Source organism: Xenopus laevis, chromosome 8L (assembly GCF_017654675.1).
Source record: "Xenopus laevis strain J_2021 chromosome 8L, Xenopus_laevis_v10.1, whole genome shotgun sequence".
Lineage (NCBI taxonomy): Eukaryota > Metazoa > Chordata > Amphibia > Anura > Pipidae > Xenopus > Xenopus laevis.
Window position 1 is genome coordinate 10,987,904 of NC_054385.1, and position 16,838 is coordinate 11,004,741.

Genomic DNA, 16,838 nt, shown 5'->3' on the forward strand with positions numbered 1-16,838 from the left:
TTGACTTTTTGTCAGAAAACAAGAAAGTAAAAATGTTTTCCCTTCTCACCCCTAATTTGCATATGCAAATTAGGGCTCGGATTTGGTTCGGTATTCGGCCGAATCTTTCGCAAAGGATTCAGGGGTTCAGCCGAATCCAAAATAGTGGATTCGTGCATCTCTATTTTTTTCACCAGGGCAAGTGTATTTGTCCCCACTGTGCCACATTGAAGTGTACTAAACATTGGTTCTCATATACCTGTACGTAAGTCTCCTACAGCTCTACATCCCTAATATTTCATTTAGGGGCCAGTGAAGTCTTTGTGCTGTACTGAAGTTGCAGGTTATTGAAAGCTGCAAGGTGGACAGCCCTATTGAGATCTCTGTGAAGCACAATGGAGACCCAAACTACCATCCTCCACTGCATGTAACTGCCACTCACAAAACGGAGAACCTCTACTGGCCAAACAATGGTAGAATATTTGAAAAATATTTGTAAAATATGAGTCCATGTATGACAAACAGTTACAAGTGGAGATCTAACAAAGAAAGGGTTCAAAGTAACTGGTAGCTAAAAAGCACTGTTAATGGAGGTGACAGTGATGATGGTGGAAATGTTAGGGTAAAGGTGGTATGACCCCATTCAGACAGTCTGATAAAGTTCTTGGAAGATAGCCATAATCAGCAGTTTTATTTCAGGCAAAAAGGTGTTGGGACAATTCTTACTTGGCTTCAGGATCGTATTCTGACCAGATCCTCTTAAACTCATCTAAATGGTGTGGACCCAGAATTGACCAATCCCTTGTAAGGTAGTCAAAATTGTCCATAATGACAGCCACAAACAAGTTAATGATCTATTAGGAGACAAAATCACGGATAGTTATTCCCAGTTTCAAATTTCACGGTGACTAAACCTACCAGCATGTGGGCTGATTCCTACATTGAGATAATTTCCCAGTCTCTTTTTGGTGCTACTTACCAGGAAGGCGCAGAGCATGAAGAAACTGATGAAATACACAATGGCAAAGTTACTCCCACAGGTAAATTCCTCCCCAGGACCATAGTCAGACTCGCTGTCACAACGCTTCCCAGGCAGACTGGCCAACATGATGTCTTGCCAGGCCTCCCCGGTTGCACACCTAGAAAAGGGAAGATGGAAAGGGCCTTTAATTTCCTACCAAAATGCGCCACATTTAAGCAGTTCTGTTTCTCATGCTTCCTGAGTCCTAGTACCTGAAGAGCAAAAGCACAGCCTGAGGGAAGGTCTGGAAGTTGTTATTCCTGTTGATTTGACTCCCATCTTGCATTGCAATTTTCCCAAATGTCTGCAGAGGAGAAAACAAGAGATCAGAGAGCCCTGCTATGGGGAAGCAAAAAAAAGTGTTCCACATGGTTAGTCGGGACCACAACCATTTCGTTTTCTCTTAGTGCCTGGACTTTCAATTCTATTCTCCCTAAATCACTTGAAAAGGGAAGGATACAGGATATAAACAGAAGAACAAGGAGCTTGGGGTGATGGTGGATTCTGGGGGTGATGGTGATTCTGGGGTTCAGGCTTAGGTTGGTATTCCTTAAAATCATCCTAAATCTTACATTAGGTCCCAGGTGATAACTACTATTAACAATGCTCCTATGTCAGTTACCCTAACAGAGTTTAAGGAATAAAGGGTTAGTTATTTTAATCTCATATGCACAATGCAGGAGCACCAGAGAATACTGAACAGCATTTAATGGAGATCACAGGCAAATGACTCACCTGCATGCCGATGACCGCGTAGATAAAAAATATCATAGCGATGAGTAGAGCAACATACGGCAAAGCCTGAAATTGGAGTGAAATAAATTATGGGAAATGGAGCATAATGAAAGTAGAGAACATAGAATTGTGTGGACAACAGAAAGAGGAATGAAATTGGAGTATGGGCAAAGAGACCACTCAATATTAACAAACAAGGGAGTAAACTTTAGTAGAGAGTGGAAGAGACTCAATATCATGTAAGAGGTTCAAATTATGTAGGTGAAAGAGTAAGCCCAGGGATGGAGTAGACTACACAACATAAAGAAGAACAAAATATGGGCAAGCTGGAGTATGGTGTGGAATGGAAACACCCATCTTGAAAGAGTCCAAGATTATGAAAACCATGGAGGAGGCCACAAAGTATGCATAATGACCCCATAAAGAGATGGCTATACAATGCAGTATAATTGAGTAAGGGAAAAAGGGTAAACTGAGAGAGAAAGTGGAAAACTAAAGTGGAAAACTGATATGCTAATTTAGAATTAAAGTGGCCATCCACTGGCTGATAAAAACTTATTGGCCCAAGTATGGGGCCCTCCCAATGGACCGCTTGCTATCTATCAGGCTGGCTAAGAAATCCTGAATAGTCCAATGATCACATGGGCCTGATTTGATTGTAACAGACAGTTATCCAGTGCAGTTTATATAGGTTTCTTACTGAGGCGATTAACATTTGAACCCTATGTCTGTGCTCCCCTTTGCATACAGCCACATAAAGTACCAGTTACCTGGAAGGATTTGATGAACGTCCACAGCAGTGTCCTGATTCCTTCTCCTTTGCTGAGAAGCTTTACCAACCGCATTACGCGGAAGAGCCTGAAGAACGTGATGGAAATACGAGAGCTATCCTCCGAACTCTGGGGATAAAAAAGAAACCAGAAAAAAACAGGGCAGAATAGCTGAAAGAAGGATAAAAGCTGGAAAAGGACTAAGAAGTCATATTTTCTATTGTTCTGAATGGTGTTTAGTGATATAATAAAACCTGTATAATATATTATTATTTATAATGTATATAACATTCAGGTGCCTTGGTTACATTGGGCATTGAATGTAGATTGTAGTCAGGATGACCCAGGAGAAAGTTATAAAGACCCACAGAACTTGCACATGTTCAATGGTTATTAGGAACAGAATGAAGAGATGATCTCATAATAATGATGCCACCTACCTCACCAACATGCCATCCATTCTACAGACAGATATAGAGAGTTGGTTTGATGAATATTGGAAATGAATTGGGTCATAGACAAATGGTAATGGTGGTTTGGTGATGATTTCATAGATGCATAAAACAAAGAGAGAGAGAGAATGAATGAAACGATTACCAAGGGTCAGCTTGTGTTCTATACTTGGGCACACCAGGTTATGTTCTCTGTGGTGCAAGGTTATAGAGGGGCTAAAATATGACAAAGAGGCTGGAGACTAGTCATTTACTAAATGGTGCAGGTGGTGTTTTACCACAAAGCTCCACTCCACAGTAAAAGGTTGTATAATGTTGTATGGAGATTGGAACATTTTGTGGCCTGGAATCCTCCTGTCACCACTGAAGACCATTGCTTGCCATTTAGGTCTATGGCAAGCAACCCATGTGTTTCTCCAGCAGCGAATTACTGCTGGTGGAGAGAATGCTTGATAAGCCATGCAATGTCTAATTGGCTCATCAGGGTACAAGGAAAACTCAAGATGGGTCCAGATGTCAGTGGGTTTTCCCATTAACCCTGCCACTTGGCCCTATGTGCTTATATTTTGTTTATTCCCCAATTCTGTATATGAACAAAGAGGAGAAATGGAGAGAAGGAGAAGTGATAGCACATAAAGAGAACAAAATAGCTACAGAAGCTGAGGCAGGAGAAAGAGAATCAGGAACCAACCGACAGAGCAAATAGAACTGAGAGCTATATGAGTTACCATTGGAACTAGCCATCACAGTTCCCTACACTACAGTTGTAGAAAGACAGTATAACGTATTCACAAATCCCCCTTTGTACATAAATAAATTCACATCTTACTGAACCATCGTGGGACTTACATTGACCTCTGTGACTGCGATATCCACAAGGCTGCCCACTACAATGAGAGCATCAAATGTGTTCCAGGCATCACAGAAATAATGCTGGTGGCATGTAAGGGAGGCAGAAAAAGACAGTAAGAGTGTAAATACATGGCAGGAAATGCTCACAGTGAATTCCCAATAAAAGGTTAACTGATATCTTGCTGTGGGTTGGTTACAATTGTGTAGTTAATGAAACTATATAGAGAGTCACTCAACCACAAACCCATCAACATTTGTTAAACTACAAGTGGCATAATTTATGCAAAGAAAAGAACAAATGAAAAGGTGGATACAGGAAAAAGATAAAACATGGATAGCCATGGGCAGGATAGGACTGACCTTGGGTCGAAATGCCATCAGCTTTAGCACCATTTCCACAGTGAAAAGTCCAGTGAAGACCATATTCAGGATGTCCATTGCATAATTAAAAGGTTTGGACTGCTCATAATGCTATCGGGAAACACAACCACACAGTGTTAGTCAAGTCTAATTTTTGGTTTGAGATGGCATAGTTCTAAGGGGAAGAGTATATTTGTGTGTTTTTGTTCTAAACAAAAATACAACTGCAAACCTCAGATCTTCTTCTTTCCACATCTAGCTTCTATGAAGGTTCTTTTGGCCAATTTAGGCTTTTTATATCTGCTACTGTTCCCTAATTGCCCTACTATCAAGTGCAGGGAAGCTTCTGATGTTATTTCTTGGCCTGTATTAGCCAGTTATTTTGCTGACCTATGGGAAATTCAGTTGGAGTATACCTGCATAGCCAAAGCGACAGTGTTGAGCAGGATAAGGACGAACATGATGTACTCAAAGCCGGTTGAGTTGACCATATACCAGACTTTGTACTGACACTTTGCCTTGGGGATGTACCTCCGGAGAGGCTGAGCCTTCAATGCATATTCCACACACTGGCGCTGGAGAATGAAAGAAGGAATAGAATACAGTCAGTGTAAGAATAGGTGTAGCTGCCCAACGTCTTGTAAGATCAGTACTCTTATCACCTGATTTAACCTGGTTACCAAACAATGGCACAGTTTTGCTAGTCTAGCAAAGCGAACACTTATTAGGGTGATACACTGAATGCAAATATGAGCCAATGCAGAGGCCTTAAGAGAAAGTCAGACCTGCTGGTTTATGTATTTCCTTAATGTACACCAGGTCCTTTCTGATTGTTACATTAGCTTGTCACTTTATGGACCTCACTGAAAAAGTATAAGCCAAGATTACATAGCAGCAAGATGGGATAATAATGTGGAGTAAAACAAGTGCAGGCTACTAGAGCAATCATGCTATTACTAGGCTATCTAGTCAGTGGTGCAGGCATATAGCAGCCAGGTCACCTGGTTCTTGTCCAGTTCACAGTTCTTGTACTCCTGCTCTCCTTGTGCTCGGAAAGTGATGATCACAAAACCCACAAAGATGTTCATCATGAAGAAAGCGATGATGATGATGTAGACAATAAAGAAGATGGAGATCTCCACCCGGTAATTGTAAATAGGTCCTACGTTCTCTCCGTAGGCATCAATGGCTTTGTAAAGTAACCTAAGGGCAAAGTAAAGCAATACACTGCATCCGACTCATTGTTCATTGTGTGACACCACTATTCTCAGTTCCCTGATGTATTTGCATTGCACATTGCAATTTGTTCCACCACAAAACTGGCATAGGTGAGTCATATTTATGCGCCATTAAAATGCAGACTATTCTGCCCTCTGCTATCAATAATCTACTGACCTAAGCTACACATTAATGACTATGGGAGGAAAAAGAGGAGACAAAACAGGAAAGTGCTCTGGCCATCATTCCTAACATTTCCCATGAGATAGAAGACAGACTGCTGCATATCGCCTGTGTGCCCTACACAGGCCTATGACCTGGAATAACGACAGCGAGCTAACTGTTCCCCAGCAACATTGCCTCAAAATATGTATACTCATTCCTCTATAACCCCTTTTTATACTCACGCTGGCCAGCCTTCAAAAGTGGACACCGTAAACAGGGCCATCATGCCTGACAGGACATTGTCAAAGTTGAAGTCACTATTGTGCCAAATTCTCTCCCGCACCATGGGGTGTGAAACGTCCCCTTCCTTATAAATAATAAATGTGCCTCTGCATGGAAGAAGAAGACATGCCAGTAAGTTTTGTCTGTAAATACCTTGGGTCAAAATCAGAAACATTCACTTTGAACTTGTATACAGGTCTATGTTTACAGATATGTAATACAAGTGTTTCAGGTAGGGAAAGTGTATGCAGATCCCTTACTTGCACTCCTCTGGGCTGCGTTTAGCCTCGTCCGTGCAACTGTAAAACTTTCCCTGTAGAGAAACATCATAATTAATATGCCTCTGTGTGTACGTAACATCAAGACAGTAACAAACATATGAAAGGCAAGGATAAAGAGCAGACAAGATGGCATTGGTTACATGAGAAACAAAAAGGAAAAATAGCAACACAAGACCAGAAATGGATATGTAGCAACCAACACTATGGATGCAAGCAGGAAGACAAGTAGACACAGACTAAAGCAAAGCCATATATAGTGACCCAAACATATATAGGGAGATATAAGTCATAACTCAAAAGGTAACCACTAACACAGCTAATGATGGAAGACAGAAATATGAGGAATCCAGAAACAGAGAAAGACATAGAAAATCATAGGTAGAGCCTTGGAGGACATAAGTAAAGTTACAGAGGGCAAAGAGACATGTGCATAGTCCCAAACTCAAAAGGACACAAGTTGAGCCAAAGCAAGACTCAGCAGAACACAAAAAGTTTATTGGGGGAATGTAATATGTTTTGTTAGCGCAAAAAACAAGCGCAAAGATGCTTGCAAACGTTAGCGACCATGTTGGGTCCTGTTTAACGGATTACAGACCTCATCGACTTCATTCCAAAGTTCGCAACCAAATGGTTTTTGCAAACATTTGCAGTGTATGTAATAAAATTTCGCAATTGCAACGCGTTTTTTGCGACAAATTCTTCAATGAAACTCCATGCTAAACTTTTGCTTATCGATAATGCACAATGTTATATTCACCTGTGAGTGATTTTACATTGTGAGCATTGCTTAACATTCGCAAAAACAACATATTAAATAACACTTGCGACTTTTATTACATTTCCTCTTATGAGCCACAGAGACAGAACAGGAGCAGTGGAAATCCACATTAGCAAATTAAAAGGTCTAACCAATATTGTCAGATGCAAATATAGACACCAGCAGTAGGGAATTAAAGAGGAAAAAGTCCACAATTAAATAGTTTGACATGCTGACAACCAAGAATTTTGGCCTCCCACCTTGAAAAGCTGAACTCCTATGCAGGCAAACATAAACTGCAGCAAAGTGGTCACTATCATAATGTTACCGATTGTTCGGATCGCAACAAAGACGCACTGAACCACGTGCTGAGAAGAGAGGAGCAGGGTGTTAACCAATGAATTAATGCACAAAACAACTATAGCAGGTATGACCAGAATCTCCTGCAACTGAGGCCATGCAAGGCACACCCCAGGCCGGTGTATTGTATAGAGGTTACTATACCTTAAGCCCCTTGGCTCTGTTGATGGCTCTTAGTGGACGCAACACTCGCAGCACACGTAGAATCTTAACAACGGAGATTGCACTAGAACTGTAACAGATGCACATCTTTAAAGCAGGATCTGAAGGGGCAAAACTGATTCTTGGGGAACACACCATTAATTTCTCACTTACTGAATTCCAAAGGAGATGAGAGATACACTGACAACAAGGAGATCCAGCAGATTGAACCAGTTCCTACAGAAAGAGCCCTTGTGCAAGAACGCACCATATGCTGTCATCTGGTAGAGATAGTAAAGAGAGGAGGGGAGACAGCAAGAAAGAAAAATGTGAAGAATTAAAATAGTAAATATCAAGAAAGGGGATACAAAGAGAAGAAAGAGTAAAAGCCAAGGAGGATGGAAAAGAATTAGGAAAGAGGAAACTCTAGGAAAAGGCATAGAAATACATGAAAATAGAAAAGGATAGAACAAAATACTTGGAGTAATAGTAGAAAAATTAGGGTAGCTATAGGTTCCCCAACCCTAAGGAATATAAAAGAGGACACAGGCTTTCAGGTAGGATAAAGGGACACTAACTGGAGGAAGGAGCCATGAGGACAAGAGAAGGGGGGTCGTTTGTTCTTGTCACCTTCAGCAAGATCTCCACTGTGAAGATAGAAGTAAATGCATAATCAAAATATCCCAGGATCTGCAAAACAAGTGTAGCATGTGACATAGGTAATTCTTAGGACTTGGGGGGTTACTCTGCCACCTCAACAAGTGAAGGTAAATATGTGTACTCACATGGTTACGAAAGGAGTGGGCACGGATTGGATCTTCAGCTGCCAGGGAAATGCTGCTGAGGATGATGAAGACTAAAATGAGGTTGGTGAAAATATGATGGTGAATCAGTTTGTGGCAACCAACACGGAGCCTGTGTATCAAAAAGAAAGAGAGAAAAAGGTAAAGATGAGAAGAAGAATGCCATCTTGCAAGTCAGGAAGGATTTTTTCCCCCTCTGAAACTGGAGAGCCTTTAGATGTTATTTTATATATTATATAAGTATATTATACATAATATATATATATATATATATATATATATATATATATATATATGTGTATATATATATATATATATATATATATATATATGTATATATATATATATATATATATATATATATATATATATATATATATATACTTAAAAGGTTGAACTTCATGGACGTGGGTCTTTTTTCAACCTAACTTACTATGTTACTAAGAAGAATTAAATCTCAATGAATAATAACAGCTCAAAAATCATAATATAAGATACATTTTCGGCTACATACCTCTAATCAGCAGGTCTATCTAAAATACTATTCACATAAAACTATAAAGTCAGTGGTAAAGTCAGAAGGAAGGTAAGGAAAGAGGATGCAGATTAATGAGATGCTTACAGGTTGGTATTACTAAGGATGAAGAATGCACTGCCCTCTGGAATGGGAAGAACCTTTTCTTTTGGAGCAAAGTCTGCAATTTTATCTAAGTGTGATTCTGGGAGGCTGCCCTCATCATCTTCCTCCTCTTCAGCTGAAAGAGACAGAGTAAGGTTTGGAACTTGACATATCGGTGGGAAAGGATTAGTAAACATGCTCCATCACTCAAAGGCAGCCAGGGAGACAATTGTATATAGTACTATTATACAGGGAATAAAGTACCATATATAAAGATTAGGATCCTTAAAGTCATGAAACAATTCCATGACTATATACACTGAATGGGGATAGGTTTGTGAAGGTACCACCTTGTCAGGCTTCTCCCAGAAAACATTGCTAACCTTGAAACCAGGGCTGGTACCCATCTTCACTGTAAAATGCACTGGGGTACCTTCTATTTGAGTAACACAACTCCATGTTTCATCAAATTCCTTATGGTTCCAGTCCATGGCCAGAGCATGCACATTAGAGTTGGACATTTTATTGTACTGAGCATGCGCCAGACCTGGATTAGCACACGAGCAGCAAGAAGAACTTCTGGTAAATTGTTCAAAGATGGCTTTAGTGGTGCTCACATAGAAGATACTCTGGGCCAGTGCATATGGGAAGTCTGGTCACTGATGGCTGCCTAACCAATTGAAGACACCTCCACGAGGAGTATCACCTCACCAGACTGCCCCCCACATGTGGATCTCCCCCACCCTTTGCCACTTTGCCCTCCTTCTCCCTTGTCACAGCCTCTGTCGTCACTGCCTCCATCACCACTGCAATAAGTACCTCTCCCCCCTGCTCTGCACATACCTACCCTGCCTAGCCCCGGATACTAATAATAGTAGATTCACTGGGGTGGGCCAGTGTTCTTCTTCTCAAAAAAAGTCCACCAGCCATGGGTACTTTTCTTTTTAGCACAACGCTGATGCATGCACAAGAGGGTTCTGAGGCATCAAAAGAGTATGGTGGTGCAGCAGTTGAAAAAGATAACTGTTACAGGCTGGTGTATTTTTGGAAAAAGTGCCAGTCAGGGGTCTGACGTGAGCAACTAGAATCAATAATGGTGCCTAAAAACTTGGCAGCCCCCAGTGATTCTATTGTTCCATCTTATTTATTATTGTGTTCACTGAAAGAAACACAGTGCCTTTCACACTTACATGCTTCACTCCCTTCCTCCTGCTGGTTTTCATTCTCATCCTCACACGGAACCTGCAGGGAACAGGTGATAGAAAATCATATGAATGGGTTTTCTTGTTTAACTCGGGTGAATAAGGCCAGAACAGTATTTCTATGGCTGAAGGTAAACCAATAATGTCATTCATTTTTCCTACAACACAACTGTGCTGGGAATATTTCCCAGAATTCTTTGTCATGTGATTATCCACCTTAAAATTACCTTCACAGAGTTTTCATCCTTCTTCTCTGATTTCTTGTTCTCTCTACAAGAAAAAAAAATACATATGAGCAGTGTTATGACATGAAATCCCTGCATGTACAATAGGGTAAATGGGAAGGATCTTAATGCTGTACAGCAGAGGTTGTCAGTCCACCTTGGAGGTCCAACCTTGAGTCAGGACCCCCTTAGCTCATAAAAAGGTTACAGAAAACTCTTAGTATATCAGAACTTTAGCCATAGTTCCAAGAATAAGTTCCATATACGTTTTCATCCAAAATCTCACACTAACTGACCTTTAAGATAAACTTTTAGATGTAGCTAGGAGAAGAAATAAGCATTTCCCAAATGTTACCCAATATGGCCTTCATGATGAGCCCTCCAACTACTCCAGCCCCCCCTGTGGAGTCAGCCCCACAGTTTAGGAACCACTGTTCAATATGTCTCTAGGTATTTGCTCACTTTTTATCTTTGCTGTTGATATTGTCACCATCAGCCAGATTGTCCACAGCGATAGCCAAGAAGACATTGAGTAGGATGTCTGAGCAGGTAGGTCAAGGAACATGTGATGATTCTGGGAATATTAAGAGCATGGCTCTTCACTGACCTGCTCATTCAGGATAAAGTTGGTAAACCTTTTAATTATTTATTACAATGCAGGTTTTAAAAACAATAATCTAATTTTACAATAAATGTTAAAAATGTTCCCCTTTCCCCCCAAACTGGAATTATTACACACCATGGAACAGAAGTCTCTTGTAGATACCTTCAGACGGTATTGGGACAGGACAGGAGAGTACAAAGGGAATTCATTCACCTGGCGGTGCAGTCGTGCCTGTAAATTAAAACTATTTATGCCAACCAGAACTGCAGCCCACTGGGATTTTCCCTAGTATACCAGTGGGCCAGTCCAACCCTGATTCTGCCTTGGGTATGAACAGTGTTACATAGAAGTGTCCTGAGGGTTAGTATAAAGATTCTCCTTTTTTATCTGGTTATAAAACTTTAAGGATACAGTTACCACATATGAAGAGTATGATAAAATACACACAGACCAGCATTCCGGGGAAAAATGGTCCCCCATAAGCCATGATCCCATCATACATGACGGCATTCCAGTCCTCACCTGTGAGTATCTGATTGACACCAATGGAGCCATCAAGTCATTGATCAATGAAGAAAGACATGAAAAGAGAAATAAAAATCACAATGAATAAAACTTGCTGCATATCACGATTAGTTCTACAAATTAGAGGTTAAACAGAGGGGGCTTAATCACTAGAGAGTAATTATTATTGTCACTAATATTAACCAAGCACTCCCAAACTGTCCAATATATCCTACCCAGGGTCGGACTGGCCTGCCATAGTACCAGATGATCTCCCTAATGGGCCCCAGGTTAGGCAAATTCCCATAAGCCCATCCTTATTTTGACTGTGGAACCCATGCCATTTGGCACTGTCTATATCAAATTGCTGTGAGAATGAGCCCTAGGACATCCACTTTATGGTGATCTTAGGGCTCACTCCTTATCCTATCTGGGAGTTAAGAACATTATTAATCCAAGCTTATTCAGAAATATGAATATCACTGGACAAGTGATCATAAGATCTTCCTCTGTAGTCTCATGGTTGGTCGTAGCACTGCATATACATTAACAACTACCCAAATTGCTCTATTATTTATATATTTATATATATATATATATATATATATATATATATATATATATTTAAATTTTTTAGAAGAACCAGCACTCCCATATATAAAAAATATCTGTTGCATTCCAACGTTTCGGTCCCTGTTGGGACCTTTCTCAAGGATATATATATATATATATATATATATATATATATATATATATATATATATATATATATATATATACACACACACACCATTAAAACATAACAAATTGAAAAAAAGGCTGCTATATGGCAGTGCATGAACCTAGATTACCAATTAGAATCCTACAATCACTCGCATGCAAGAGGTTCCATTTGTAGGAGTCATACTAATTTTTCACCACCTAAAAACTAAATAATAAAGTCCTCCAAAACTCTCAGAGTTACCCATGGTGCGACTCAAATGTTCATGGTGTAGTGCATGCAGATACAGGAAGCAAGTATGCATTGCAAATGGATATCTTAATGGTTTTTACCTGGAAGACAGTAAGCAGAGCCTGAGGAAAGGTGTCAAATGTGCTTCTCTTGGTCTGGGTCTCATCAAAGTTGAATTTGCCCCCAAAGAGCTGCATCCCGAGCAAGGAGAAGATTATAATGAAGAGGAAGAGAAGCAGCAGCAGAGAAGCAATAGATTTCATGGAGTTCAAAAGGGAAGCCACCAAGTTACTTAATGATGCCCAGTGTCTGCAGGCCGAGAGAAAGGATGCAATAACACATATTTTCCTCCATACAATGAAACTTACATCTGCCACTCACATTATACTAGAACAATAAGAGAAACCCCCAGCACCGGCTTACTCACCTGGTGACTTTAAAGATCCTCAGCAGCCGTACGCAACGCAGGACGGAGATTCCCAGAGGAGACATGATGTCAAATTCTACAAGGAAGGTCTCCAAGATCCCACCACACACCACGAAGCAATCAAAACGGTTGAAGAAAGACACAAAGTAGGCTTGCAACCCAAGGCTGTACATTTTGAGAAGCATCTCCAGTGTGAATAGTGACAGGAGTACCTTGTTAGCATATGCTATAAATAAGAGCAGAAAGTTTGTAATCTAAATGTGCTTCCTACTGAGGCCATTTGGTTACACTTAAAAGAAGCAAAGAGATACTAAAGTGTGTCCCTGCTAAAATGGGCATAGGGTGTGTCCGAAAAGTGCCCTCTGCACTGCATTCAGTGTGGACTCTGCATATTATAATAATTTTTATATTTCTTATTACCTCTGCAATCAATATAAACAACCTATTGCAAGTGCATTCTGGGACTAGGTCAGGTAGGCCAGCAAATGCTGAAGAGCAAAATGTTGCTTGACTCTGCTGTATTTCCTTCTTGCAAGACTTGTGGCACTTTGATGACTAAAATCCCAACTTTCTGGCCTTTGCTCTCATACCTTGAATCTCCGTCAGCCAATCTGGCTGTTGGTAATGCTCCGATGCAATGGTCAGCGTGTTGAGGAAGACGAGGAGCAGAACTATCCAATAGAAGGTGACCGATTTAACAGCCAGGCGACATTTCCGTCGGAAAGCTCGGTTCCACCTCCTTATCTTGCGGCTACAGGGAGAAGACATGTATAGATTAGCGAACAGAAGGTATCCCTGTCCTAAAATGGAGAGTAAACCATCTATAACCACTGAACTTTGCCACCGATAACTTCATGATGTCACAGCATAATGCCAGGCTGTGGTTTAAAAGAGCCCTACAATAGAGATTAGGAGCAGCTTCCTGGCCTGCTGAACTGTAATATGTGTGCTGTTCCCCATCCCTTTAGACTGAACTATGCCCTCTTATTTCCCTGTTTTATTCCTTGACCCTTGTTTATTGAATATATAGTATTGTAACTGCAGTTATCAGCACTTGATTTGAGAGATGTCAGATCTCCAATGAGACACTCACCAGCACCCAGTCTGTGACAGCTTGCTCCTGAGGAGAAAACAAAGATGGAGTCACAAAGGCCAAGAGGCTCTTCAAGAATTTCAGGCTTATGGCACACATAAATGGAGTTTAGCTTCATTGCTTCTACTGTAACATACTTGTCACCAGCTTTAAGCCACACATGGCGGCACAGGGCATGTAAGACTGAGAGTCAGAGTTATATTACTCACAAACATCGGGCACAGCAGTTAGCATGCTCCTCATCTATATTCTCGGTGTTCACAGAAGTGGTCTCACTTGCAGGAAGGCTAGCTGGAGGCACATAGCAAGGACAGACACCATTAAACAAGCATAAATGAGATGTTCGTTCTAAAGATCTACTCCTTTTTCTTAAAAATGGTTTTGAAGCCCAACAAATTAGAATTATGGAATTTCATGAGACCTGAATATAAAACTCCAAAACCTGGCACGTAAAACTCAGTGTATGGCTACAGACTCCAGATACTACTACTTGTTTACTACTACATATCCTATTTACCAACTCATTATATAAATTGGCCCTGTTTATCTCTTTTCCATGATCTTACCAGCTTCATTGCTACAATGTATAACCTGTAGTGTGACTGTGCCAACTCTACAGTCATGCCAAGCTTAACTCTTCTCATTGAATTTGCCAGTTGTACAGACAACCATGTGTAAGCTTCTCTATGACCCTGTTGTCTATTTAAAAAGTTACTGTGTGCAAGTCTTCTCCAGTCTGAAAAATAACCTGGCAAGCTTTACGCTGCTCCCAGGTGCAACCATACTCCAGTTTATAGTGAACCTGCAAGCCCTACAATTCTATTATGCTTAACACTTTTCCAGTATTTAGAGTGATCCTGCCAGCTCAAGAGTGCTACCATCATACGTGCAACTCTTCTCCAGTCTACATAATGATCCTGTGAACTCTATAGTACTCAAGTCCATAGAGTGATGCTGTCAGTTCTACAGTGCTACGATATGTAACTGTTTTTCGGTCTATAGTGTAATCCTGCAAAATCTAGAGCATTAATCCCCAACCAGTGGCTCCTGGGCTCTGCAACCCCTTGGATGTTGCTCCCAGTGACTTCAAAGCAGGTGATTATTTTAGAATTCTTGGCTTGGAGGCAAGTTTTGATTGCATTAAAACCAGGTGTACTGCCAAACAAAGCCTCCTGTAGGCTGCCAGTCCACATAGGGGCCACCAAATAACTAAGCACAGCCCATATTTTGCACCCTGTGGACATTATTCATGCTTGTGTTGCTCCCCAACTCTCTTTACATTTGAATGTGGCTTATGGGTAAAAAAGGTTGGGGATCCCTGATCTAGAGTATTATCATGTGTACCTCTTTCCTAGTCTATTGAGTGACCCTGTTAGACTTACAGTGTTCCTACTCTTTTATATAGAGTGACCTAATTAAGCAGTGGTTTTCAAAGACCAGTTAAAAGGAAAAAGGAAGTAGAATCCTGGATACATCTATAAAGACAAATTTTATCCAATACTCTTTACATATACAACTGAAACTAAGGTATTGGCTAGTCACATCAAACGTAAATATAAAAAAAATCCAGTTTGCTCTAGTGAGGTCTACAAAGATTCCCTTTATTGGGAAATCCTGTGCACACCTCTTGTTATAACTAAATCTAGCAATGTCACTCCACAACACAAGGTGAATCACTGGGTGAGAAGACCCCATGTCACTGCGGAATCTACTAAAGTGATTCTAGATGCCACAGTCCACTGCAAGGATCTAGAGTGATAGTCACAGTGTGGAAAGGTCACAAAACACTAAAGGGTGAAGACCCCATGTGACTGTGGAATCTGTTGAAGAGAAGTTTGAAACCACAGTCCACTGAAAGGGTCTACAATATAAGTCACAGTAGGGATAAGTCCACAAAACACCAGGGAAACAAGTCATAGAGTTACTGTGGGTCTCTGTGGAATGGTTAGCATGCAAAAGCCATTGGAGTCTCCGCTTCCTCCTGCCAGTGATGTCAGCCAGAGACAGGCCTGCATTTGAGAGACAGACGGACGGCTGCAAGTGAGAGAGACATGCAGACAACCCATGTGACAGTCACATGAGAATTACATAACAATGTTGAACAAGAGATGTCATTTTTAAGGCAAACTCAACAATGGTTAAAGTCAAGTTAGAGATGAGTGGACAGGCAACAAGAACATAAAAAGTAATATAAGCCTTTGGGGGTTTATGAGCCCTAAATCTTTTCAATTAAGGTGATCAGTTTCTCACATATAAAATATTTACATGTCAGGAGGACCTCAGTACTCCCGAACCCCTCCCTGGTTGATCTGTTGTTACTATGCTCTAATAGCAACAGGAATTATGTTACATTATAACCAAGAACAGTAATTAGTGGGTGCGTTTCTAGAGATACTGTATAAATGTCTGTATAGGAGACTGTACATGGAGACTGTATAGGAGACATGTAAAATTGGCAGTATCTTACGGTGCCGCTCATCTCTGATTTCTTGATCAGGTTCAAGATCCTCAGCCTGGGTGATCCAGTCTAGGTATCCCTTGAGATCCTCTTCCATCTGCTGTTTCTCCCTCAACTTCTGGAAGTCACCTCGGGCTTTGGCCTTTTCTCTTTCTTTAGAAAATTCTCTGAAAAGGAGATAGTATACATTTGGGTAAAATGGGAAATATATACTTACAGAGATACAGTAGTTTTTACTCTTACTACCTTCACCTGCAGTCAGAAGTGTTTGTTTAAATAATGAGATAATGAGCCCTGAGCGTACAGCCTTGTGCCTTTTACATGATCACAGAACTCCTCAGTGACTTCTAATTACCTTATAGTTTACAGTAGTGGGTACATAAACCTTTATAATACATGAGCAATTGCAATTCTCAAAGTTCCCTGTATAACTCAGCCTGCAGCCTTTTGCCTTTTTATAGTCACACTCCTCCTTGACTTCAAATATATGTATAGTTTAAAATAGAGGGGACATTATACTTTATAATGCATGAGTGATACTCAGAGATCCATGTATAACTTGGCCTGTAGCCTTGGACT

General features: G+C 40.6%; 1 protein-coding gene across 4 annotated transcripts in view; it reads right to left on the reverse strand.

Annotated features, from left to right (window-relative positions):
- cacna1f.L (calcium channel, voltage-dependent, L type, alpha 1F subunit L homeolog) overlaps positions 1-16,838 on the reverse strand; it is a 35,802-nt gene that overhangs the window by 6,021 nt on the left and 12,943 nt on the right. Inside the window, exons 10-38 of one of the 4 annotated variants that reach the window (XM_041573150.1) lie at positions 16,269-16,426; positions 15,727-15,810; positions 14,011-14,092; positions 13,802-13,828; positions 13,299-13,459; positions 12,709-12,934; positions 12,383-12,590; positions 11,237-11,357; positions 10,684-10,762; positions 10,225-10,267; positions 9,986-10,037; positions 8,799-8,931; positions 8,159-8,288; positions 8,004-8,063; positions 7,548-7,654; positions 7,377-7,464; positions 7,133-7,240; positions 6,095-6,147; positions 5,795-5,941; positions 5,171-5,372; positions 4,586-4,744; positions 4,170-4,280; positions 3,807-3,890; positions 2,946-2,966; positions 2,506-2,634; positions 1,736-1,801; positions 1,213-1,304; positions 959-1,118; positions 706-833 (exon numbers count right to left, since the gene is read on the reverse strand). In XM_041573150.1, coding sequence (XP_041429084.1) covers positions 706-833; positions 959-1,118; positions 1,213-1,304; positions 1,736-1,801; positions 2,506-2,634; positions 2,946-2,966; positions 3,807-3,890; positions 4,170-4,280; positions 4,586-4,744; positions 5,171-5,372; positions 5,795-5,941; positions 6,095-6,147; positions 7,133-7,240; positions 7,377-7,464; positions 7,548-7,654; positions 8,004-8,063; positions 8,159-8,288; positions 8,799-8,931; positions 9,986-10,037; positions 10,225-10,267; positions 10,684-10,762; positions 11,237-11,357; positions 12,383-12,590; positions 12,709-12,934; positions 13,299-13,459; positions 13,802-13,828; positions 14,011-14,092; positions 15,727-15,810; positions 16,269-16,426 — 3,219 coding nt within the window. The remainder of the gene's footprint in view (positions 1-705; positions 834-958; positions 1,119-1,212; positions 1,305-1,735; positions 1,802-2,505; positions 2,635-2,945; positions 2,967-3,806; positions 3,891-4,169; positions 4,281-4,585; positions 4,745-5,170; positions 5,373-5,794; positions 5,942-6,094; positions 6,148-7,132; positions 7,241-7,376; positions 7,465-7,547; positions 7,655-8,003; positions 8,064-8,158; positions 8,289-8,798; positions 8,932-9,985; positions 10,038-10,224; positions 10,268-10,683; positions 10,763-11,236; positions 11,358-12,382; positions 12,591-12,708; positions 12,935-13,298; positions 13,460-13,801; positions 13,829-14,010; positions 14,093-15,726; positions 15,811-16,268; positions 16,427-16,838) is intronic. The other 3 variants (XM_041573151.1, XM_018241028.2, XM_041573152.1) reach the window with 3 other exon arrangements.